The sequence below is a fragment of the Chelon labrosus genome, assembly GCF_963514085.1.
Source record: "Chelon labrosus genome assembly, chromosome: 10".
Classification (NCBI taxonomy): Eukaryota; Metazoa; Chordata; class Actinopteri; order Mugiliformes; family Mugilidae; genus Chelon; species Chelon labrosus.
The window spans coordinates 5,334,689-5,359,430 of NC_140360.1; the positions used below are offsets into that span (position 1 = coordinate 5,334,689).

The 24,742-nt window shown below is 41.4% G+C and overlaps 3 protein-coding genes across 3 annotated transcripts; all 3 read left to right on the forward strand.

Annotated features, from left to right (window-relative positions):
- Positions 1 to 1,869: 1,869 nt before the first annotated feature.
- LOC311495052 (sialic acid-binding Ig-like lectin 10) lies at positions 1,870 to 8,294 on the forward strand (the record flags this gene model as incomplete). The annotated part of the gene is made up of 6 exons (XM_084554364.1): positions 1,870 to 1,915; positions 2,214 to 2,552; positions 3,786 to 4,097; positions 4,323 to 4,661; positions 4,800 to 5,052; positions 8,201 to 8,294. 6 exons carry the CDS (start codon positions 1,870 to 1,872, stop codon positions 8,292 to 8,294), a joined length of 1,383 nt encoding a protein of 460 aa, XP_084410490.1.
- Positions 8,295 to 11,765: 3,471 nt separating this feature from the next.
- LOC311494751 (uncharacterized protein) lies at positions 11,766 to 16,589 on the forward strand. Its single transcript, XM_084553972.1, has 3 exons — positions 11,766 to 12,000; positions 14,238 to 14,786; positions 15,058 to 16,589. Exons 2-3 carry the CDS (start codon positions 14,253 to 14,255, stop codon positions 15,517 to 15,519), a joined length of 996 nt encoding a protein of 331 aa, XP_084410098.1. The 5' UTR covers positions 11,766 to 12,000; positions 14,238 to 14,252; the 3' UTR covers positions 15,520 to 16,589.
- A 223-nt stretch (positions 16,590 to 16,812) lies between these two features.
- Positions 16,813 to 23,051, forward strand: igf3 (insulin-like growth factor 3; the record flags this gene model as incomplete). Its single annotated transcript, XM_084554254.1, has 4 exons — positions 16,813 to 16,857; positions 18,553 to 18,697; positions 20,983 to 21,170; positions 22,329 to 23,051. The coding sequence occupies 4 exons, from the start codon at positions 16,813 to 16,815 to the stop codon at positions 22,551 to 22,553; spliced, it is 603 nt and encodes a 200-aa protein (XP_084410380.1). The 3' UTR covers positions 22,554 to 23,051.
- Between the last annotated feature and the right edge of the window lie 1,691 nt (positions 23,052 to 24,742).

Genomic DNA, 24,742 nt, shown 5'->3' on the forward strand with positions numbered 1-24,742 from the left:
ATCTGCTCTTATTCTATATTTTTTGTGTATAGATTGAGATTTTTTTTATTTTATTTAATTTTTCTTTCACTTATTTAAGTTCCGTGTGTTTATGTACAAGAGAGCAAAGTTACCGGAGTCAAATTTAATCGTATGTGCACACACTTGGCCATTAAAGCTGATTCTGATTCTGATTTAGCTGTGGGGAGCTGTGGAGTAGTGGTTAGAGGCGCAGCTTGGGACCGAGGGGTCCCAGGTTCGCCGTGTCCATGGCTGAGGTGCCCTGAGCAAGCATCTAACCCCCAATTGGTCCCCGGGTGCAGTCCTTAGAGGCCGCAGCCCACTGCTCCAACTGTACACACTACTGTGTGAACAGGAACTGAACAGCAGGAACTGAAATTTCCCCATTGCGGGACAATTAAGGGTTACAATTATTATTATTATTATTAAAGTTCTGCATAATTAAGGGAGTTACCGCTTTGAGTGACAGGTGAGGGATGATCGCTGTCAGATGTGTCACTAGCCGCTAGCCTTGGTCTCTCTGCTATTCCTCACCATTTAATACCTGGTTACTATTGCTGCAATTACCAACAGAACACAGAGGAAATGTGTCATCCAGTATTATTTGTATGTTAGCTGTTTGTGACCAACGTAGCCAGCCTGGTAGGTAAAGTTAACTAGCGAATTAGCTCGCTAATGAATTAGCTTTAGGCCAGCCTAATTAGGCTAACAGGGAGCTAACGCTTGTAACGGTTATCAAACCGGCATAACAAGTACAGTATATCTCATTCTCACACTCTCATTAGCATATTTGTACGTCAAATGATCAAAGACTAAAACTAGTGACAGCTGCACTGATCAGTTCAACAAAACCTTTATTTGATTGCATATCTCCAAGTGTCCAGTTATCAGATTATCAGTCTGGATACTAAAATAATGGAAACATCCCAGAGCTACTATCAGTCTATTTAACGTCTGCAACAAAGTCAAAGATTCTTCCTTGAACATCATTTCTGAGAGAACTGAATGTCTACAGCACCTTCAAGGTGAGAAAAAAGGGTGGTCCTATAAATTTCTGATAACAAGTCCATAATATATCATTCCCTCTCTCTCATTGGTTTCTCTGTGAGTTCCTCATTTTAAGTCAGTTCTTAAATACTTCTTCAAAGTGTAACCTCCCTTTTCAGGAAGCTGGCTTTTCTACAGACCTCATGAAAATGTAAGTTACTCTATCTTTAATGTAGAATAACTGTATATCAAAGATTAATACAAGGTTAATATAATGTTCAATGATCATTTGATTTAGTGGGATCAAGCTTGAAGTCAAAGAAAAAGGTCAAACATTTCCATTGGAAGAGGTGAGATCTTTTCTTTTCTAAATGTGACACTGTTAACAGTACTCTGTGTTTTGAAGACTGTTGCTGCTGAGTCTATTTAGAAACATGAAACACATGGAACGTGTAACAAGGAATTATATCAAATGTTTGTCATGACTGCTTCCAGCATAGAACTTCCTGTTTTTATTCTTTACTGTCTTTTCATCTTCTGGACATTGCTAAATAAAAGTGGAGAGTCTTTTTCAATGAATATCATTTTGGAGAGCTTAATTTAATCAATCAGTGAGTGAAACATATGTGATGTATTTGATCTGATACCTGAAAGAAATTCAGTTCTGTTTTAAAAACAAACTTTAATTATTTTTCACTTTTTGTCTTAATAGAAATAAACCCTTTTTTGGTTAATATTTTACATAAAAATAAAAAATAACCAAATATATGGAGAAGAATTTCTTAAATGTCTTTTAACAGCTTAATAGAAGAAATGAACCAAACGTGTTTCATGTGTAAACTCCAGACTCCTTTAAACTAGACTTTCTCCCGACAAACAAAGATGGCTGGAGCCCTGACTTTCCTTCTCATTGGCTGTTTGCTGCAGGGTGAGTTCAAGCCCATTAACACCTGGTTTGGAAGATGATTTCAAATTACCACAATACTCTTTTGCTAAGTTCAAGCATTCATGCTCATTGTCTCAATGTCTGAGAAAACATCCTTCAAAGTGAGATTTGCTGTAAACTACAAAATAAATCAATGATTTATTATGTGAAGATCTAAAATAACTGAAACCATGGTAACAGTAATGACTTTGTAGAGAGTGATATCAGCCATTACCACTAGACTGCTGCTGAGAACTACTGTTTCCTTTCCTTCTTCATAGACTGTGTGTTTGTGTTTCAGGTGTCCAGTGTGGACAGTGGAGAGTCAACATGCTGCAGACTATAGAGGTTCTGAGAGGATCCTGTGTGACCATCCCCTGCTCCTTTGATATAGAGAGCACATATAACAACTATTTAAATCAGACATGTAAAGCAGTGTGGAAAAAGAGTAGTAATGATGAAGTTGTGTTTGATAGTAAAACTAGAACAAATGGAGAATTGGTGGGAGTACTGACAGCCAGATACTGCACCACAACCCTGAATAACATGGTTTCTGATGACACATATTACTTCAGACTGGAATGTGAGAATCCCTTGAAATACGACTTCAAAAATGATGTAATCAAGATTGTGGCCAAAGGTAAGTTTTTATTCAGGGATGGCTCGATCCGATACTTAGGATCGGTATCGGTCCGATATTGGTCAAAATTTCAGGATCGAACATCGAAAACAATAACTACAGCTGTGTGGAGTTACTTTGCACGCAAGGAAGAGAAAAGTAAAACAGCCTAATGCAACCAATTATGCAATGCGAGTGTCTCAAGAGGTGGCAGCAGAACCGGACGCAAGTGTTTGTGACAGTTATTTAAAGTTAGCAGTCACTTAAAGCAGCTGTATGTCCTATAGCAGGGGTGCCCATACGGCGATCGCGATCGACCGGTGCGGGTAGATCGCGTGCATTGAAAAAAAAAAAAAAAAAAAATGTTTTAGATGTTAGTCTGGCTTAACAATTATCTGTTGCACCTCCAAAACAAACAGCAATTCAAACGTTCATCTTTATTTATTTTACTTTATATTTGCAACATACCCTCGAGTTCAGCGGCACACATCCACAGCCACACACAACTTCAGCCACAACAACTCAAGACTACCATCTTTCTTAAAGAGACAGCGCTGTTTTTCTAAAGGTGCAGTGCACCAATTTTTCTTGATAAAAATAAAAACAAAGATGGATAGAGCTTTTAACACTGTAGCAACAATTAATATGACTTAGGATAGGTAGATCACTTTGACTTGGTCATTGTAAAAGCAGCTCGCAAGCCAAAAAAGTGTGGGCACCCCTGTCCTATAGTCTTCTTTGGAACATTGGAACTATGTCCATTCTATATCTAGTTTGATATGGGTGTTTTACATACAGTTCAACCCCAGAGGTTACATGTGAAAGAAGAAACATTCAAGTTTGCAGTTTGCACTGATTTGAAGTTTAAATAAAGAGCTTATGGCTTGAGGCACATCGTGGGCTGTTTTATTTCTTCCCTTAGGGGAGCAGAATATTTGTTGCACAGTTTGACCATGGTGTTTTTAGATGTCCATATTAAGCAAAGTAGGCTACATCTATACAAACTATATGTATTTTAAACAACTTAACAGAGGAGAAAAGAAGGTATTGGATTGATATCGGTATCGGCAGATACTCCAAGTTGCAGTATCGGTATCGGTATCGGACATGAAAAAGTTGTATCGAGCCATCCCTAATATTGTTATGTTTTGTCTTTTAAAGTTGCCATCATTTAGTTTCATTCAGCTGTAGATTTACTACAAATTAATAATCAATGATTATTTATTGACTGGTCCAACTGTTCCTTCCTACCAGCTGATCCTCCCTCACCCACTCTGACTCCGTCCACACTGGAGGTGGAGGAGGGAACCTCAGTGACTCTGACGTGCTCTGCTCCAGCTCCCTGTCTGTCGCATCCTCCAACTCTGACATGGAGCCCCAGACTGGGTGACAGTCAGGAGACACTGCAGGAGAATGAGGACAAAACTAAAGTCCAGACCTCTGTTCTGACCTTCACTGCTTCTCCGCTTCATCAGGGACGGAAAATCTCCTGCGCTGCTGTCTACAGGAAACAAGATGGCAGCCCTGATTCATCTGTTACCACAAGTTTAACAGCTGATGTTTCCTGTGAGTTACTTTGTCTTCTGCTAAAACTCTGGATTCCTTTTACAGTTTAGATTTAACAATTAATCATGAAAATAACTGACAGATAATTCTGTTTTTAACATAATAATTATAAATCTGGTAACAGTAATGACTTTGTAGAGAGTGAGTATCAGCCATTACCACTAGACTGCTGCTGAGAACTGCTGTTTCCTTTTCTTCTTCATAAACTGTGTGTTTGTGTTTCAGGTGTCCAGTGTGGACAGTGGAGAATCAATATGCCGCCGACTATAGAAGTTCTGAGAGGATCCTGTGTGACCATCCCCTGCTCCTTTGATATAGAGAGCACATATAACAACTATTTAGATCAGACATGTAAAGTAGTGTGGAAAAAGAGTAGTAATGATGAAGTTGTGTTTGATAGTAAAACTAGCACAAATGGAGAATTGGTGGGAGTACTGACGGACAGAGACTGCACCACAACCCTGAATAACATGGTTTCTGATGACATATATTACTTCAGACTGGAATGTGAGAATCCCTTGAAATACAGCTTCACAAAGGCCCCAATGAAGATTTTTGCCAATGGTATATTTTTATAATAATTTATGAAAGCAATGTTTTTTAATTCCCAATTATTCAGTTTCACCCACTTACAGATGTGTAACACATCAGTGTTAAATTACTGATTATTTATTAACAGGTCCAACTGTTCCTTCCTACCAGCTGATCCTCCCTCACCCACTCTGACTCCGTCCACACTGGAGGTGGAGGAGGGAACCTCAGTGAGTCTGACGTGCTCTGCTCCAGCTCCCTGTCTGTCTCATCCTCCAACTCTGACATGGAGCCCCAGACTGGGTGACAGTCAGGAGACACTGCAGGAGAATGAGGACAAAACTAAAGTCCAGACCTCTGTTCTGACCTTCACTGCTTCTCAGCTTCATCATGGACGGAAAATCTCCTGCACTGCTGTCTACAGGAATCAAGATGGCAGCACTGATTCATCTGTTACCACAAGTTTAACAGCTGATGTTTCCTGTGAGTTACTTTGTCTTCTGCGAAAACTCTAAAATAATAAGATTATAATTGAATTGAACTACCGACTGAATTTCTTTTAATATCTTTGAAGTTGGATTTCTTTTACAGTTTAGATTTAACAATTAATCATGAAAATAACTGACAGATAATTCTGTTTTTAACATAATAATTATAAATCTGGTTATAGTAATGACTTTGTAGAGAGTGAGTATCAGTCATTACCACTAGACTGCTGCTGAGAACTACTGTTTCCTTTTCTTCTTCATAGACTGTGTGTTTGTGTTTCAGGTGTCCAGTGTGGACAGTGGAGAGTCAATATGCCGCCGACTATAGAGGTTCTGAGAGGATCCTGTGTGACCATCCCCTGCTCCTTTGATATAGAGAGCACATATAACAACTATTTAGATCAGACATGTAAAGCAGTGTGGAAAAAGAGTAGTAATGATAAAGTTGTGTTTGATAGTAAAACTAGAACAAATGGAGAATTGGTGGGAGTACTGACAGCCAGAGACTGCACCACAACCCTGAATAACATGGTTTCTGATGACACATATTACTTCAGACTGGAATGTGAGAATCCCTTGAAATACAGCTTCACAAAGGCCCCAATGAAGATTTTTGCCAATGGTATATTTTTATAATAATTTATGAAAGCAATGTTTTTTAATTCCCAATTATTCAGTTTCACCCACTTACAGATGTGTAACACATCAGTGTTAAATTACTGATTATTTATTAACTGGTCCAACTGTTCCTACCAGCTGATCCTCCCTCACCCACTCTGACTCCGTCCACACTGGAGGTGGAGGAGGGAACCTCAGTGAGTCTTACATGCTCTGCTCCAGCTCCCTGTCTGTCTCATCCTCCAACTCTGACATGGAGCCCCAGACTGGGTGACAGTCAGGAGACACTGCAGGAGAGCGAGGAGAACACTAAAGTCCAGACCTCTGTTCTGACCTTCACTGCTTCTCACCTCCATCATGGACGGAAAATCTCCTGCACTGCTGTCTACGGGAAACAAGATGGCAGCCCTGATTCATCTGTTACCACAAGTTTAACAGCTGATGTTTCCTGTGAGTTACTTTGTCTTCTGCGAAAACTCTGAAATAATAAGATTATAATTGAATTGAACTACCGACTGAATTTCTTTTAATATCTTTGAAGTTGGATTTCTTTTACAGTTTAGATTTAACAATTAATCATGAAAATAACTGACAGATAATTCTGTTTTTAACATAATAATTATAAATCTGGTTATAGTAATGACTTTGTAGAGAGTGAGTATCAGTCATTACCACTAGACTGCTGCTGAGAACTGCTGTTCCCTTTTCTTCTTCATAGACTGTGTGTTTGTGTTTCAGGTGTCCAGTGTGGACAGTGGAGAGTCAATATGCCGCCGACTATAGAGGTTCTGAGAGGATCCTGTGTGACCATCCCCTGCTACTTTGATATAGAGAGGAGATTTAACAACTATTTAGATCAGGCATGTAAAGCAGTGTGGAAAAAGAGTAGTAATGATAAAGTTGTGTTTGATAGTAAAACTAGAACAAAAGGAGAATTGATGGGAATACTGACAGACAGAGACTGCACCACAACCCTGAATAACATGGTTTCTGATGACACATATTACTTCAGACTGGAATGTGAGAATCCCTTGAAATACGACTTCAAAAATGATGTAATCAAGATTGTGGCCAAAGGTAAGTTTTGATAGCTATTGTTATTTTTTGTCTTTTAAAGTTGCCATCATTTAGTTTCATTCAGCTGTAGATTTACTACAAATTAATAATCAATGATTATTTATTGACTGGTTCAACTGTTCCTTCCTACCAGCTGATCCTCCCTCACCCACTCTGACTCCGTCCACACTGGAGGTGGAGGAGGGAACCTCAGTGAGTCTGACGTGCTCTGCTCCAGCTCCCTGTCTGTCTCATCCTCCAACTCTGACATGGAGCCCCAGACTGGGTGACAGTCAGGAGACACTGCAGGAGAGTGAGGAGAACACTAAAGTCCAGACCTCTGTTCTGACCTTCACTGCTTCTCAGCTTCATCATGGACGGAAAATCTCCTGCACTGCTGTCTACAGGAAACAAGATGGCAGCCCTGATTCATCTGTTACCACAAGTTTAACAGCTGATGTTTCCTGTGAGTTACTTTGTCTTCTGCTAAAACTCTAAAATAATAAGATTATAATTGAATTGAACTACCGACTGAATTTCTTTTAATATCTTTGAAGTTGGATTTCTTTTACAGTTTAAATTTAACAATTAATCATGAAAATAACTGACAGATAATTCTGTTTTTAACATAATAATTATAAATCTGGTAACAGTAATGACTTTGTAGAGAGTGAGTATCAGTCATTACCACTAGACTGCTGCTGAGAACTACTGTTTCCTTTTCTTCTTCATAAACTGTGTGTTTGTGTTTCAGGTGTCCAGTGTGGACAGTGGAGAGTCAATATGCCGCCGACTATAGAGGTTCTGAGAGGATCCTGTGTGACCATCCCCTGCTCCTTTGATATAGAGAGCACATATAACAACTATTTAGATCAGACATGTAAAGCAGTGTGGAAAAAGAGCAGTAATGATGAAGTTGTGTTTGATAGTAAAACTAGAACAAAAGGAGAATTGGTGGGAGTACTGACGGACAGAGACTGCACCACAACCCTGAATAACATGGTTTCTGATGACACATATTACTTCAGACTGGAATGTGAGAATCCCTTGAAATACAGCTTCACAAAGGCCCCAATGAAGATTTTTGCCAATGGTATATTTTTATAATAATTTATGAAAGCTATGTTTTTTAATTCCCAATTATTCAGTTTCACCCACTTACAGATGTGTAACACATCAGTGTTAAATTACTGATTATTTATTAACTGGTCCAACTGTTCCTTCCTACCAGCTGATCCTCCCTCACCCACTCTGACTCCGTCCACACTGGAGGTGGAGGAGGGAACCTCAGTGAGTCTGACGTGCTCTGCTCCAGCTCCCTGTCTGTCTCATCCTCCAGATCTCTGTTCTGACCTTCACTGCTTCTCACCTCCATCATGGACAAAAAATCTCCTGCGCTGCTGTCTACAGGAAACAAGATGGCAGCAATCAATCAAGCAGCAGTAAAACTTCAGCACTTACCGTTTCATGTGAGTTCATTTATAACATTAAATCTCATCGGTAGCACTTTAACTAATAATCATTTAGTTTTAAACCAGTTTAAACTGAATCCTCTTTGTCACTTTGAATAAAAAGGTTATAGAAAGATGGCATCTGAGCCTATAAAATGGCAATTGGAATGTTTGATCAATATATGAACTCAGTACAAACCATGGTTAGGTGCAGCCCTAGGTTGAATCTGTGTCTTTGGGAACAAACTACCTCCATGTAGGTGGAGATGAATTTCAGTCTCTGAACTGAACTGTATCCTCCAGGCTGCAGTGACTGCAATGTTCTGATCAGACTTTCCATCTCTCAGGACCTTGAGGTTGGATCCCGGTCAGGAGACACTGCAGGAGAATCAGAGAAAAATAAAAGACAATCATGAAGAGAAAATCTGCTGCACTGCTGTCTACACGAATCCAGATGGCAGCACTGAGCACAATCTTGCTAAACATATCACCGTCAGTAAAATAGGAATAGAAGAAAAGCATTGATGAAGAATAATCACTTACACACTGTTAAAGGGAATGTTTTTCGTGTCAAGCACATATTTAAAGCAGAATGATGACCAGCAAACCCTCAATATGAAAACTCTGCTGATGTTTTCAGAACAAACCACTGACATCTTTTTTGTTTTATCTCAGCAAAACACAGAGGAGCATGAAGCCAAATGAAGAGGACAGAACTTACATGCCGCTGGATCGTAGAAACGTCACAGAGTCTTCAGAGTATGCCGTCATTACCCAAAGACGTAAATGAGAATAATTATCAGAAGCTTTACTGAATGATTTCTTGTATTTCTGCATTGATTATATGGAGTCAAACGTTCCTGTTGAAACACGGTTATATGTTGAGCTGAAATTTTACAGTAATGTGAACTTTGACGATCACGGAACCAAAATGTGATACAGACCCCTTGTTGTCAACAATTCTTAAACAGAGACAGGTGAATATAGTTTACTTGTGTACAGTGCCTTGCAAAAGTATTCACCCCCCTTGGCTTTTTACCTATTTTGTTACATTACAGCCTTTAGTTCAATGTTTTTGTAATCTGAATTGTATGTGATGAATCAGAACACAGTAGTCTAAGTTGGTGAAGTGAAATGAGAAAAATATATACATAAAACTATTTTTTAGAAATAAAAAAATAAAAATTGGCATTTGCTTATGTATTCTCCCCCTTTGTTATGAAGCCCATAAAAAGCTCTGGTGCAACCAATTACCTTCAGAAGTCACATAATTAGTGAAATGATGTCCACCTGTGTGCAATCTAAGTGTCACATGATCTGTCAGTACATATACACACCTTTTTGAAAGGCCCCAGAGGCTGCAACACCTGAGCAAGAGGCACCACTAACCAAACACTGCCATGAAGACCAAGGAACTCTCCAAACAAGTAAGGGACAATGTTGTTGAGAAGTACAAGTCAGGGTTAGGTTATAAAAAAATATCCAAATCTTTGATGATCCCCAGGAGCACCATCAAATCTATCATAACCAAATGGAAAGGACATGGCACAACAGCAAACCTGCCAAGAGACGGCCGCCCACCAAAACTCACGGACCGGGCAAGGAGGGTATTAATCAGAGAGGCAGCACAGAGACCTAAGGTAACCCTGGGTTCCACAGCAGAGACTGGAGTATCTGTACATAGGACGACAATAAGCCATACGCTCCATAGAGTTGCGCTTTATGGCAGAGTGGCCAGAAGAAAGCCATTACTTTCAGCAAAAAACAAAATGGCACGTTTTGAGTTTGCGAAAAGGCATGTGGGAGACTCCCAAAATGTATGGAGGAAGGTGCTCTGGTCTGATGCGACTAAAATTAAACTTTTCGGCCATCAAAGAAAACGCTATGTCTGGAGCAAACCCAACACATCACATCACCCAAAGAACACCATCCCCACAGTGAAACATGGTGGTGGCAGCATCATGCTGTGGGGATGTTTTTCAGCAGCCAGGACTGGGAAACTGGTCAGAGTTGAGGGAAAGATGGATGGTGCTAAATACAGGGATATTCTTGAGCAAAACCTGTACCACTCTGTGCGTGATTTGAGGCTAGGACGGAGGTTCACCTTCCAGCAGGACAATGACCCTAAACACACTGCTAAAGCAACACTTGAGTGGTTTAAGGGGAAACATGTAAATGTGTTGGAATGGCCTAGTCAAAGCCCAGACCTCAATCCAATAGAAAATCTGTGGTCAGACTTAAAGATTGCTGTTCACAAGCGCAAACCATCCAACTTGAAGCAGCTGGAGCAGCTTTGCAAAGAGGAATGGGCAAAAATCCCAGTGGCAACTTCATAATAATAATAATAATAATACATTTAATTTATAAGCGCCTTTCAAGACACACAAGGACACTTTACAAAACACAAGGACACAAAACAAGACAGAGCAGAAAAAATAAATAAAAAATGGAACAGTGCAGTCACGGGGAGTAAGCTTTCTGGAACAGGTGGGTTTTGAGTCTGGATTTGAAGATAGGGAAAGAGTCGATGTTTCGGATGTCCGGTGGGAGTGAGTTCCAGAGTTGGGGAGCAGAGCAGATGAAGGCTCTGCTCCCCATGGTACTGAGGCAGGCTGAAGGCACAGAGAGGTGGATAGAGGAGGAGGATCTGAGGGAGCGGGAGGGGGTGACAAGGTGGAGGAGATCAGAGAGATAAGGAGGGGCGAGGTTATGGATGGCCTTGAAGGTGTGGAGAAGAATCTTGAAGTCAATCCTGGATTTGACTGGGAGCCAGTGGAGATGCTGGAGTACGGGGGTAATGTGGTGAAACGAAGGAGTTTTGGTGATGATGCGAGCAGCTGAATTCTGGACCATTTGAAGCTTATGGAGGGATTTGTGGGGGAGGCCGAAGAGGAGAGAGTTACAGTCATCAAGGCGGGAGGTGACAGCTGTGAACAAGGATGGAAGTGGTGTGGGGGCTGAGAGAGTGGCGGAGACGATTTATATTGCGTAGGTGGAAATATGCAGACCAGGTAACGTTATTGATGTGAGACTGAAATGATAGTGAGGAGTCCATAGAGACTTATCCAAAGCGACTTGGAGCTGTGATTGCCGCAAAAGGTGGCTCTACAAAGTATTGACTTTAGGGGGCTGAATAGTTATGCACATTGACTTTTTCTGTTATTTTGTCCTATGTTGTTTGCTTCACAATAAAAAAAAAAAAAAACATCTTCAAAGTTGTGGGCATGTTCTGTAAATTAAATGAAGCAAATCCTCAAACAATCCATGTTTATTCCTGGTTGTGAGGCAACAAAACAAGAAAAATGCCAAGGGGGGTGAATACTTTCGCAAGGCACTGTATGCGTTTGACTGTGATTTTCACAAATAACCCTGGAACTAAACAAGAATAGACAAAGTTAAGCAAAGAATATAAAATGAAGACGGTGGCGTTGTCGACTAACGGAAGTGTGGGCGGGGCATAGATAACGCTGCCCCTCGTGGCTCCGCTCTCTGACAGTACTGCGCAGACTCCGGCTCCGAACTCCCAAGATGGCGCCGCCCGTGTCCCCTGAATTGTAGCGTCAGTTTGAACGTTAAAGGAAGTGGGGACGCGTCCCGTGGGATTAGAATAGCTAGTAGTTGAATAACGCTTTTATTCTGAAACTGTCGGCGCGGAAGTCCGGTTGTTTCGCGACGAAGAAGTAGGGAGGTGCAACAAACGAAACGGGCAATGAACACGACCTAAACCGTGCTCCATCAACCTGGGACTGTTTCATCAAGGTATATGTTTGGTTCTTCATCTACGGTGAATAATGTCTAGCCTCCCATGGTTACTGTGTTGGTATAGTTTGAGTTGCCCTTTAAAAAAAAACCTGCCAAATAGGTTTATAGGTTTATGCTTCGCAGTAGACCATGCCAGCTCGAGGTTTGGATTTTAACGAGTCTTGTTTTCGTCGAAAATGTGCTATTAGCTATGTAGCTATGGGTCCCGTTATTTCTGTGTTCGCTGTTGCTTGGTAGAGAAAGCATACCGGCTAATTAGTAGGCCAACTTAAAGGCACACTTCCGCGAAATGAGTCCAGGATGCGGTGAAACGAAACTTTCTCTGGCAATTTGCCTAAGTACAAAGTCGAGGTGCTTGTTCTTGGAGGTTTTACAATTCTGTGCTCCTTTATAATCCTCTGCTGCATCTTATATGCGATCATTAAATGTCACGGGTCACCTGTCAACGGGTGAGCAATGATAGGCAGCAAGAAGACGTTTTGTCCTCAAAGCTGATGTGTTAGAAGTTAGGGGAAAGTGGACAACTGAATGGATCTGAGTGATTTCGACAGGGACCAGGCTGTGATGGCTGGATGACTGAGTCAGAGCATCTCCAAAACTGCAGCTCTTCCTGTTCGTGCTCCTGGTCTGCGGTGGTCAGAAAGTGGTCCAGCGAAGGACAAGAGGTGAACCGGCGGAAACTCATCGTTGCACATGAGGGGCGAAAGTCAGGCAATGTGTGGTCGGATGTGACAGATTGCAGAAAAAGTTAAACTTATTGGCTTGAGATAAATGTGAAGGTAGATTGAAGCTGAGTCAGGTGGCTGATCCACAGAGTTGTGCACAAGTCGGTGTTCTTTAAGGAACTACCAGCAGGAAAAGCTGTGTTTTGCATGTGACGCCGGTCGCCTCTGAGAGTATTCAGGTTCCTCGGATGACTTGTCATGCAGTAACAAGCCGTCAGGTTAGATCAGTGTTGCCCCACATAATTTACAAAAGATACACAAAAGTTTGACGCGACCCACCAGTCTTGCTCCATCTCTAAAAAATATTGCTGACATAGCTTTGTGATGCATAGACGGGGCTAGTCACTCAAATAAAAGGTGTCCCAACTCTGATAACGGGATACTTACTGTATCACATTCATCATTGCAACAAGCGTGAGTGGCTGAAAGGACATCACACAAGAAGAGAAGCTAGTAGTAGTAGATCAGTAGTTGTAAAATCAGATCCACGCCCCAAGGTTTTGGTGGTGCAGTTAAAAGCCGTTTGCCAACCGCTATAAAACATCAGAAGAAGAAGAAGCAGCGATAGTAACATGAAAACCCAAACCAGATTGGTTGATAGACCACACTGTCAGGACTAGATCAAGAACCACTAAACCTCACAAATCATTTCTTTACACTCTCCCAGTGGTGTGGCGATGGCAGTTTTGAGATTAGACTAGGTGTAGATTTCTTTACTCAATTAAGGCACCACAAATCTGAAAGTTGGTTTTAAGTAGCTTTTATGGCATTGCCAGCATTTCACAACAATAATTCAAGTGAGAATCTGTGACTCTTTAAAAAAAAACTCTAAGAAACGTATTTTTCCATTTCAGCATACTTATCTTTATTTGTGATTGCAAATGGCTGTAGCTGGCTATAGCTAAGCCATCTTGTTAAAATGAGGCCTACGTGTATATTTGTCTGTGAAGGTTCTCAGTCATCCAGGTCGTGGTACGTCCAAAAAAGATTTTAAAAAAGGCGACTGGGCTTGAAAAGTTTTTTGAGAAGACGTTTCACCGCTCATCCCAGTAGCTTCTTCAGTTCTAGGGGACTGGTGGGAAGTTTGAAGTTAAAATAGGAAACTCCTGCTGAAACCAGGTGAACCTAACAAAGGTTGGGTACACCTTTCATAGGGAAAGAGGACAGAGACAAAACACAACACCTAATCGTTAATGGAAATGAGCTGCAACGGTTTCTGGTTGTTAACACAACAAGCAAGTTTCAGTAGGAGTTTCCTATTTAAACCTCAGACTTCTCACCAGTCCCCTAGAACTGAAGAAGCTACTCGGATGAGTGGTGAAACGTCTTCTCAAAAAACTCTACAAGTCCAGTTCCTGAAGTGTTTTTGCCTGCTACGCTATGATACACAATACACGATAAAAACCGTTTTGTTTTATGCCTTATGAGTGAGGCTTTTATCAATCTGTAACTGTGTAGACTGAACCCGGAAGTGAGCCATCTCCTCATAACCGTTTTACCTTTACACAGGGAAATACACAGAGCATGGATAACCCCAGCAGTCTGGAAATCTACATCCCTGTGGAGGCTGAAGTGAAGAGCATCCCTCTGAAGAGCCTCCCGAGGTCAGTGCTCAGACGACTGGGACTCTCCTCCTCCGACGCCAGGAAACACGGTGACTTGCCAGAGGGCATATGGATTTGTCCGGCGGTGGTGCGGAGGAAAGGCCAGAAAGGGGCCTCACACGCGGGAAATGATGAAAGCGTGTCCTCGGTGCTGGGCACTGAGTTTTGGGCCACCCGGGATCCCATCCAGATGTCTTTCGTCGCCTCCAGCCGCGCAGCTTACAAGGTGCTGAAAAACACCGTGCCCGGGATACCCACGTCGGACACCCCCCAGTTACCGCAGGGCCCGGCACCGCAGACTAACCAGGATGCTCTTGTCATCTACCGTGGACGCATTTACCTGTCCAAAAAGCCCCGTCGAAGCCAGGATCGACAAAAGAGACGTGAACCGCAGCCAGTGTCCCAGTCCTCCAGCCCTTCAACATCAGACCTGTCACATAAAAGGCAGAAGGAGGTAACTTGACATTTTAGTTGCTCACCTGGTGGTCGCAACAACTACCATTGTTGAATATTTACTGTGATAAAAGATAGTATTGTAACTTTACGACGATTTTATGCCACTGATATACACCGAACAGCCACAACATTATGACCACTGACGGGAGAAGTAAATGACACTGACCAGAGACTATTCTATGTCGAACCCGTGCCACCTCTACCATGCACAACTGTAAATCCCAACAATTAAATGTAAGTTTTATGTGATTCTGTTTTCTGTCTTTTAGGTGCCGCAAAACAACAACAACAACAGGCCCAAGAAGAGAAATGCCACATCTAAAATAGGCCACGGTAAAAGCAAAAGGAATGACACGCACGAGGGAAGCGACGCATCCGCAGTCAAAGCTGTGCGTCCCGTCGCTCAGCCCGCCGACAGCGTTCAGGGCAACGCCAGGAGAGAGCACGCGTCGGCGGCGGCGTCACGTGAGACCCAGAACCCGACCTACAAAGAAGCCGAGAGCACCGACCAGAACAACGAGAAAGACGGAGACGTGCAGATGGACGGCGGGGAATCTGCCCAAAGCAGCAGCAGCAGCAGCATCCACCAGACGAGCAGGACGGAGTCGCCGGGTGCAGCCACATCCTCTACGCCGTTGCAGACGGGGTTCGACTTCAACGAGCTGGAACAAGAGGAGAGGATCGCTCGGATGAAGGCCCGACTCAGCATGACTGAAGCGAACCTGCCCTAGTTGAACAAAGTCAACAGCATTTAATGACGTTGTAGTTTGGAGGTCGGGTTCTCTACAGAATAATCAACCTTCAACACCTGTACATATTAGTCTCCTGTTAGTTTATGGGCGTAGGTTTCTGAGCATTAACATCACACCTGTATCTGTGAGTGAGTTCTGCGCAGTGACGGCGAGCTACACACTTGGACGTCAGAAGCCACGTCCCATAGCCTCCAGACGGTGGAGCAGATGGGATCAAATTAGTTTTTGTTCATGATTCAGGTTCAGCAGACGCTAATGCAGTAGCTTCAGTAGCTGTAGTCGGCAAACTAACTCGCCAACAATAGATTTTTTGTTTTTACTATTCGCCGTCACCTTGAAACACACTGTTGTATATATAGTTGTATATAGTTTTTTTAATTATGTGTTGACTTTATGAACATTTTAATCGTTGTTACCTGTGCAGCAAATCAGATTTCTATTACGTTCAGTCTAAAAGGTTGGATACTGTGTTCAGAAAAGGACAGAGCAGCGCCGACACCTCCGTTGTATAGCTCTATGTGCTTACTCTCATGTGATATGTGAGTAAGCAATCCATTATAGCACAATATGAGACAAAATGCCTATATACTGTATTATACTACTATGTTCTGATGGTCAGACTTTATATAGACACAGATGACAGTAGAGCTGCCTTGCGAGGGAGCCGTTTCTGAACCAATTTTGGGTTTTAACCGGCCTTTGGACACTTGTAGAAGGGCCAGGAATCAAACCGCCGACCCTGCAGTCATTCAACAATCCACTCTAACACCATAGTCCTCAGCTTATACAAGTAGATTCTACTTTTTGGTTCATAACGTGCATAGTTTGTGTTGTTGAACTGTGTTGTGTTATGCAAAGAGCTACTTCTGATATTTATTCTTCCCTCACTGACTGAAGCTGCGTCCGAGTGACGACGGGCTCGGACCTTTTTCAACAAACGCTCGCCGTCAGACTCTTCGTGAAAGCAGGGGTGCTGGATTAGCTTCAGCTAGGTGGAGCTAACAGACTGGTGTTTTCGCTCATTAAAGTTTGTTCCAGCTGAGATAAATGAATCGTGTTTGTGTTTTTTTTTTTTTAATCGTGTTTGTAACTGTTTGTGTCCGGGAGTAACACGGCAGAACAAGTTCATCTGCAAGCGATAGGGTGGAAAATCATTTGATAGTTGTTCTGGGTGTGAGCAGCGGAGGGAGGGAACCTCTCGGCGGCGGCGGCGGTCCTCCCCTCCTTCACTATAAGACGGCATGTCTCCTGAAGCCGGTCCACACAAGCAGGATGCCCTCCTCATGCTACCACCCTGCCGGGACAGAGACACTCAAGGTAAGATTTTGTATCTGTGGTAATTCAAATAATTCTTTGCCATTTGTTTATTACAGTATATAAATAATGTAATGTTTGCATTATGAGACCCTGGAGTGCACTGAGACTACTACCAATGAATATTCATGGACTCAACACAACCTTATCTTTATTTTTCCCACAATTAATACAATAATCATTCTTTCTTGAAAATATTTAGGACATTTTTCTGATTGTGGGACAAAACTTGGACTCTGAAGACACAAATAAAGCTTTGGAAACTGCTGCTGGTTTTAGTTTTAATTGACTGGAACAAAGACGAGTCCAGGTCCAAACCCAACAACTCAGACCCAGATACTAAAAGTCCTTTTGCCACAGTTTGAGCCTTACAATGCTCAGCGTTATTATATAAGTAAATGTATGTAATTTTCTGGGTTTTAGTGGCAAAAAAATACTACATATTAAAGATGATGTTAAAATCAAAATAAGTCAACTAGTATAAATGATAATAACAAACACCATAAGTCATGTATTCTGCGTTTGGAATACTATGAATACTAATAATATGCCTTTGTCGTTTCCAAATAAATGAATTCCCAGACCTTTCAGTTACGTCTCACTGTAGTGTTAGTGGATGGAGTCGGCTCCTTTGTTATATTTCCATCCAGCTCTACTGTATGTCCTTGTTCAAATCCGCTTCGAGTTCCCTCTGTGCTTTTCACAACAGATACAGAGTGTTATCCGTGATTATGTTTGGACTCATGATAACTTATGAATCCAAAACATGATCCCTTCCACACAGCGGTGCACAGAAGTATTTACTGAGCTGATTGTTGGATGCAGAGTTATTTCTTAAGTGACGTTTGTCTGTTGTATGAATGTAAAGAAATACACTCATATTTACATTATTCATTAAAAGCTTTTGGCTTAACATAGTCCAACTTAGGAAGATGGACATTAAGGAAACGTAAGAATCGGCTGAGCATCGTCTTTCTAAATTATTATTTTTTTTATCAGTTAATTATTATTTATCAGTTAATGCATTTCAGAATGAATGAATGAACATTTGCTGCTAAAGGGTAAAACTGCACACTAAACAGATGCCCTTCATTATAACTCAGGCCACTGAACAGAAACTTAATGTTAAGTTATGTTTCTAGAGGAATGTCCATCACATGCTCAGCTGCATTTTCTTTAAATTTCATCTGACAGGTGAAGAAAAACCAGAAAGTGATCATACAATGACTTTTTATGTTGCCTTTAGTATACACAAAGCAGAGCAGAGATAACAGGAAGTAAGGAGTGAGGGAAAGATAGATGGAGGAGGGCATGCAATAAGGAAGTTAAAGGTCAGGGACACAGACAGTCATGGAGGTCAAACACAATGTGCAAATACTGTCTTATCTCTAGTTTATCTGAAGAAACTTTGAATTGGACAAATGGGGATCTCTTTAAGTTACTGTTGTTTTAGTACAAAAAATAAAATCCCTCTCTGGATTGGTAACATAAAAGGTTACTCTGGAGGATATTCATCTATCTTAGACAAAGGGTTTGCAATATATTTATTCACAAGACATAGAGAAACGTTTGCACCCCAGGCCTCCCTGCAGGATGCGGTGATTACAAGAATGTAATCATAGTCTCCAAAAGAAGAACCATCGATGCCTTTTCGTTCTCCAGGACTTGTGTTAACTGAGTTTCTTCTCGTCTCTTCAGGTGTGGTGTGTTAGGATCTGCCTCTTCTACTCCAGCATGTGTCTAGCGAGCTGGCCGCTCACTTCGGAGGCGGCCAAGCTCCGCTGCGGCTCTGACCTCCTCAGCGACCTCATATTTGTGTGCGGGGAACGTGGAATCTATTTAGGTGAGTCTATAAAATCCCGTTTAATTAGTGGTTAATGGGCCAGCGTGTAGAATTTGGGATCTAGTGAACCTAGAACCTGTGGTGATGCCAGTAGCTCTCCAGCAGCACTGGTAGTACATGAAACAGCTTTATTAGAGTGACGCCTTTCGGGTCATTGTCTTCCTCAGAGTCGTGAAGAAACACACGCCAAAGGACAATTTAAATAAGTAATATATATATATATATATATATATATATATATATGTATATATATATATATATGTGAAGAAAATGGCAACAACTAATCACGTACATGCAAATATACAGTACATAAAAGTCAATGGGGCACCTGCAAGGTGGATTTGGGTGTGTGGTATCAGCCCAACTAATCTGCCAAACTAAAATATACAGTACATAAAAGTCAATGGGGCACCTGCAAGGTGGATTTGGGCGTGTGGTATCAGCCCAACTAATCTGCCCAACTAAAATATACAGTACATATAAGTCAATGGGGCACCTGCCATGTGTTTCTTGACAACAACCAGAGTATTCCACGAAGAAATGGCTGCCACAACATCATGAAAACAAGACCACATACACATATATATTAAGTTAATTTTAGATTTCAAGTCACAGTGCACAGAAGATAAACAGGAAATATACATAGAAGGGCAATGACACGCAGCTAAGGGTTTCTTTATGGAATTTAATTTAAGAACCACTGTTGACCCTCAGGACCTGTAAATCACCAGATATTTATTTATTTACACATTCAAGGCCGGCAGGCAGTGTATGACGTGCATGAGTGAAGAGTATGTGTGTAAATGTTGTGGAGTGCAAGAGACAGATGGTGAACCTAAAGTAAAAGAACCAAACAGGAATGTGAAGATGTGCCTGGGAAGGAGAACAGAGAGAGACCAATTAGACGGGCAGGACTTTTTGTAACCTGGGCATCAGCTACCTGCAGAAGAGACAAACAGATGTTACTCCCACAACATACCCTAAGATGACACCAGGGCTCATCACAGCAGATATTATGGCATGTTTCTGATCGGTTATTGACAGGCATCAGCTTATAAATCAGTAGGTCCTATTTATTTCAACAGAAGGTTATGTGCAAAGGTCATCTATATTATCATCTTACCTAACCATCAACCCTACAACAACAAAACACATCTTCTTCTTTATGATGATCTCTATAGATGCAACCATACTGAGTACTACTGTAGGTCTGACTGTAGTATGATGAGAATCTCTCCCTCTGCACACACAATTGTGGTTACCTACGTTTGCCCCTTCCCCTAATTATCTCTCCCCTGTTCTGACCAAGGCCACCTCCTGCATCTGCTATCGGTGGCACTGCACCAAAATGGCAGCTTACTCACCAGAACAATGTGCCTCTGTTCGTGATAGCATTATTGTAAAAACACTTGCTATCTGAGAGCAGCTCTGCAGAGAAAGGTGCAGAGAGTTTAAGAAAGTACGGTACTGGACACTTCACTGTGTATTCTTTGCAAACGTGCATGCTCTTCTCCTTGTGTTAAGTTGTTTTTTTTTAAACTTTTGCTGTGGTCAGCAAGTATACAGATCTGTGTCCACTATGTTGGCGGTGACTCCAAGAGGCAGGTGTTCTAAAACTGAAATAATGAATGATCTTACAACACATCCAACTTTTCAATGAGAGTAAAGTGTGTGCCATTGGGTCGAACGTTCAAAATCAACATTATGAACAAAGGCCATATCGATAAAACATATATTACATAAAAGGCCCATTATATAATGTGTTGGACCCTCTGGATTAGGTTGGTGAGCAACAAGAATTGTGCCAGGAGCCAAGGGGGGAGCTCTCCCAAAGTCGCGGGAGAAGGGCCTGGGGCTGGTAGTCTAGTCCTGGGGATTGAGGTTGGGGTTGGGTCCTGGGTCTTATCTGTACCCTTACCCTAACCCAGAGGTAGCATATTATTTGATCAGGATCAGGACCAGCCTTCGGAGAATGACAGCAAACCAAACACCACTCCAGGCTTCTACATGCCCAGGGAGAGGCTGCCACACCTAGTTTAACCTCAGTCTACCTGCAAGGAACTGCCTGGAGACCTCCAGCCCAAACATGCTCACACAGCCCCTTTCCGAAGTGTAGGAAGAGTTGAATCATTGTGAGACATCCAGGAAATTTGGATTTCTTGATAAATATTACAGCCAGTAGGGGATAATTGCTCTGAGGACATTTAAACTGACTTGTTTTTATATGAAGCAATCCCGGCTTAGCCGATATACAAGAATCTGACGCGTGACATCTTTCTTTACAGGTAAAGGTTCGTGGTCTGGTTATGGCTCTCGTCCCAGGGGGAAGGGGATAGTGGACCAGTGTTGCCGATCGACTGGTTGCGAACTTCAGCACCTGGAGATGTACTGTGCCAAACCGAAGAGCCAAAAGCACACCACGACCTCCCCGGAAACAACCGCCGCATCACACACCACTTCACAGCAAGACATGGTAGGAAGTGAGATGATTTCATGCTTTACCTTTGGAATTTATTAAACCAGATGTAGATCAGATTCCACAGAGCTCCATAGAGTTGTGACTGGCCTCTCAAGCCAACTTAGCATATTTTTGTCCAGACTGGTCTTCAGAGTTTAGTCTAGGATACACATGGGTCAACGAGAACCTCAGCAAGGAGGTCACATACAGGGCTAAGGACCATCCTTGAACTAATTCCAGGATTACAATCTTGGCTAAATGGTTTTAAGGGATGGACAGACCTAGAAGACATTAAAAAACTAGTAGTAACAAAGGCAGACTGAGATGTCTGGGCTAAAAGTTGCACTTGATTACACCATTAAGATTATGACCAACGTACATTACCAGACACATACCTCTCTCTTCCATCATGTATTAAGTTTATATTTTTTTATTTTTTTTTTTATTTTTCCATCTAGACTCCACTTTACACATACACATAGCCTACACACATACAGTACATACTCATACACACATGCACACACATACACGCATCACTCACATTCGAGTATAACTTGTTTCCATACCTCTCTCCCCTCACCCTCAAATCGTGACCAATGTGAACCTAAGATCAATATCTAATATTCTGTCTTTGTGTTTGTCAACTGTCTTGTCCCTCTGTTGCCTGTCTGTTATCTTGTCATGTCTTATATGTTGTATATGTTGTTTTATGTGTTACATTGTATACTTGTCTTATATGTATCTTACATGTGTTGCGTACTTTACACGTATTTCACTGTAAGTGGTGTTTTAATCTCCCCTTCCCTTATGTATCCTGGGTTCCACTAAAGGGGTTGTATGGTTACGGTAGGACAAAACAATGTACCTTTTCTTTTTTTGTTTGCTTTATTAAAAATAAAGTTGTCCTCCGAAGAGAGGGGGTGGTGGCGGGTTTATAAAAAAAAAAAAAAGATTATGACCAACGGCCAGCTGGGCTAAAAGTACTATTTCTCCACGATACTCTCCCTTATTATTGAAATATATGTAATCAATTGATAAAACATCTGAAAATAGTGAAAAATACACGTTATTATTCACCATAAAGATGTTGTTTTTTAAAAAAAAATTGTCAGTGCTGGTGCCAAGGTTACCTGCTGCATCTTAAAATCAACTTGTTTATTTTTTGTCTTCCAGTTCCAAGCAGTATTTCAGAAGAGACTTTTAGAGACCCTGGGGGCTCCCAACAGTCCGAAGAGGGAAGCTTACAGAAAGAAAACACAACCTTCACTTCCGCGTAAAAGCAACGTTCCATCATCATCATCATCATCATCATCATCATCATCATCATCATCACGCAGGAGGTTAAAAACACACACCACCACCAGCGAGCCTCCTTCAACCTCTAGGAGTCTCTCTTAAAGAGTCAGAGCCTTATATGAACGGCTGAGTATTTAAAGTTCCTGGATTTGATCTGAAAGACTGAGAGCGATCAAAAGAAGATCTCTTGTTTAATAGGGTCAAAAATTACTCCAATTGTCAACACGTTTGGAGAGAAACACCGATTTGCCAACCAATACCTGTTGAGATCCACATTAGACCTTCTTTAGGCTCTAGGAACACCTCTGTGTTAGCTGTTGCTATGCTAACAGTTAGATCTCAACTCATTGACTATTTACAGTACGTACTGTATGTACATTTAACAGTTTATCCCTCATAATACCCACTCTGACTCACTGGCTTGTGGGAAATTGTTGCTAAAGGTTGCTAAATATAATGTGGGTTCTGTCTTTTCTAATATGCTCAAACCACTGTTGTAAATATTCCTGATAAGTTTTATTTCTGCTTCCCACACTCCTCATATATTTTAAGTTCGACACACCTTGAAAGTCTGTGCATTGTAAATTCTGTTGGTATGTATTTTTTTGTATCGCACTTTTGACCGAACAACTCTACAGTACATAGCTTTACAGTATATTTTTGGTACAGACAGATGTTTGTGCACTGACACAATCGGATGGATTATGTCTGTTTGTTGTTTCACATTTTCTGTATGAACGTGTTTTATGTAAAAAAAAAAAAATGCACAAATGGATTCCTTATTTATTTTATTAGAGAATTATTAAAACTTTATTATTGTTCATCTTGTTCTGTGATGTTCTCGTTGTTATGACTGGATCTGAAGAACGCCTTCAAGCTAATTTGAGATTCCACCGTGTTTTTCATGTCATGACATTGTATAGCTGCACACAGTAATATTTAACACGACTCCCCTTGACATTCACTTGGAGATTATGCAGTTCACTTTTTGACTAATCTCTTCACTGTAGACATGGATGAGTAAAAAAAAAAGAAATGCTTAAGTGCTGCTTAATTGAAAAGGATACAAATCTAAGAAAATTTAAAGGAAGAAGTTAAGGATAGTACGTTTATTTCTTTGTCCCAGCACTATATAATCTACTTCAGCACAGTTTCCGAATGCAAATGCCACACTTGAACCATTCCTCCAATCACTTACAAACCCATGTACAGTATGTAATGTATGAATGTAAAGGATTTTCCTTTCTAAGCACTTTTGCCCAAAAGCAAAATAAAAAGCGCAGTAGATCCCATTTATACCGATCAGCCACAACATTAAAAACACTGACAGGTGAAGTAAATAATATTGACCATCCTGTGACAATTCAATGTTCTGCTGGGAAACTTTAAGACCTGGTATTCATTGGTGTGGATGTTACTTAGACATGTAGCACCCACCTAGACCAGATCAGGCACCCCCACCCCATAGCAATGACACTCCTTGATGGCAGCAGCCATCCCCAGTAGGATGCAGCCTGACACAGACACACACAAAAATGCTTTAAGAACAACTAAAAAAAAACAAACATGAAGAACAGAACAAGGTGTTGACCTGGCCTCCAAATTCACTAGATCCCAAACTGATCAAGTATCTGTGGGATGATCCACAGAGGCCCCTCCCCACAAAGGCCCCCCACTAACAACATTCTGTTGCCAGACACCACAGGACACCCTCAGAAGGCCCATGTCCATTCTCTGATGAGTCACAACTGTTTTGGAGGCAAAATATTACGAAGGTGGTCATAATGTTATTCCCATTTGGTGTAGATTGTTGTGCGTTGCAAATTCATTGAACTTTTCTGTGAATTTCAGTCTAGTCTGAGCAGTGGGATGGTCATCTCTTCTAGTCTGTGCTGCTCCAACTAAACTAACTAAACCTTTAAAAAAAGTTAAAGCTACAATCCTCTCATCTGCTACTGTTATTAAATGCTCATGTTGCTGAGGATGTTTCTCTGTTTCGATGGTTGAAATTCCTCCTTTGACGTAACACTGGTTCTGTTTTTTGATACATTATTCAGATTCAGAAAACTTGTCCCCTGAGGGGAGTTTAAGGCACATGTGAGCAGAATGATGTGAAAAAACACTTTCAAAGATACAATAAATAGAACAATACAGAATATATAAAAAACTATGCTGTAAATATTTGAAACTTTCCCAGCCATCCATAGAGAGTTAGGGTTAGGGTTAGGCTAACATACGGCCCGCTGGCCAAAACTGGCATCTAATCTGAGAACCCTTGATCCGATCCGATA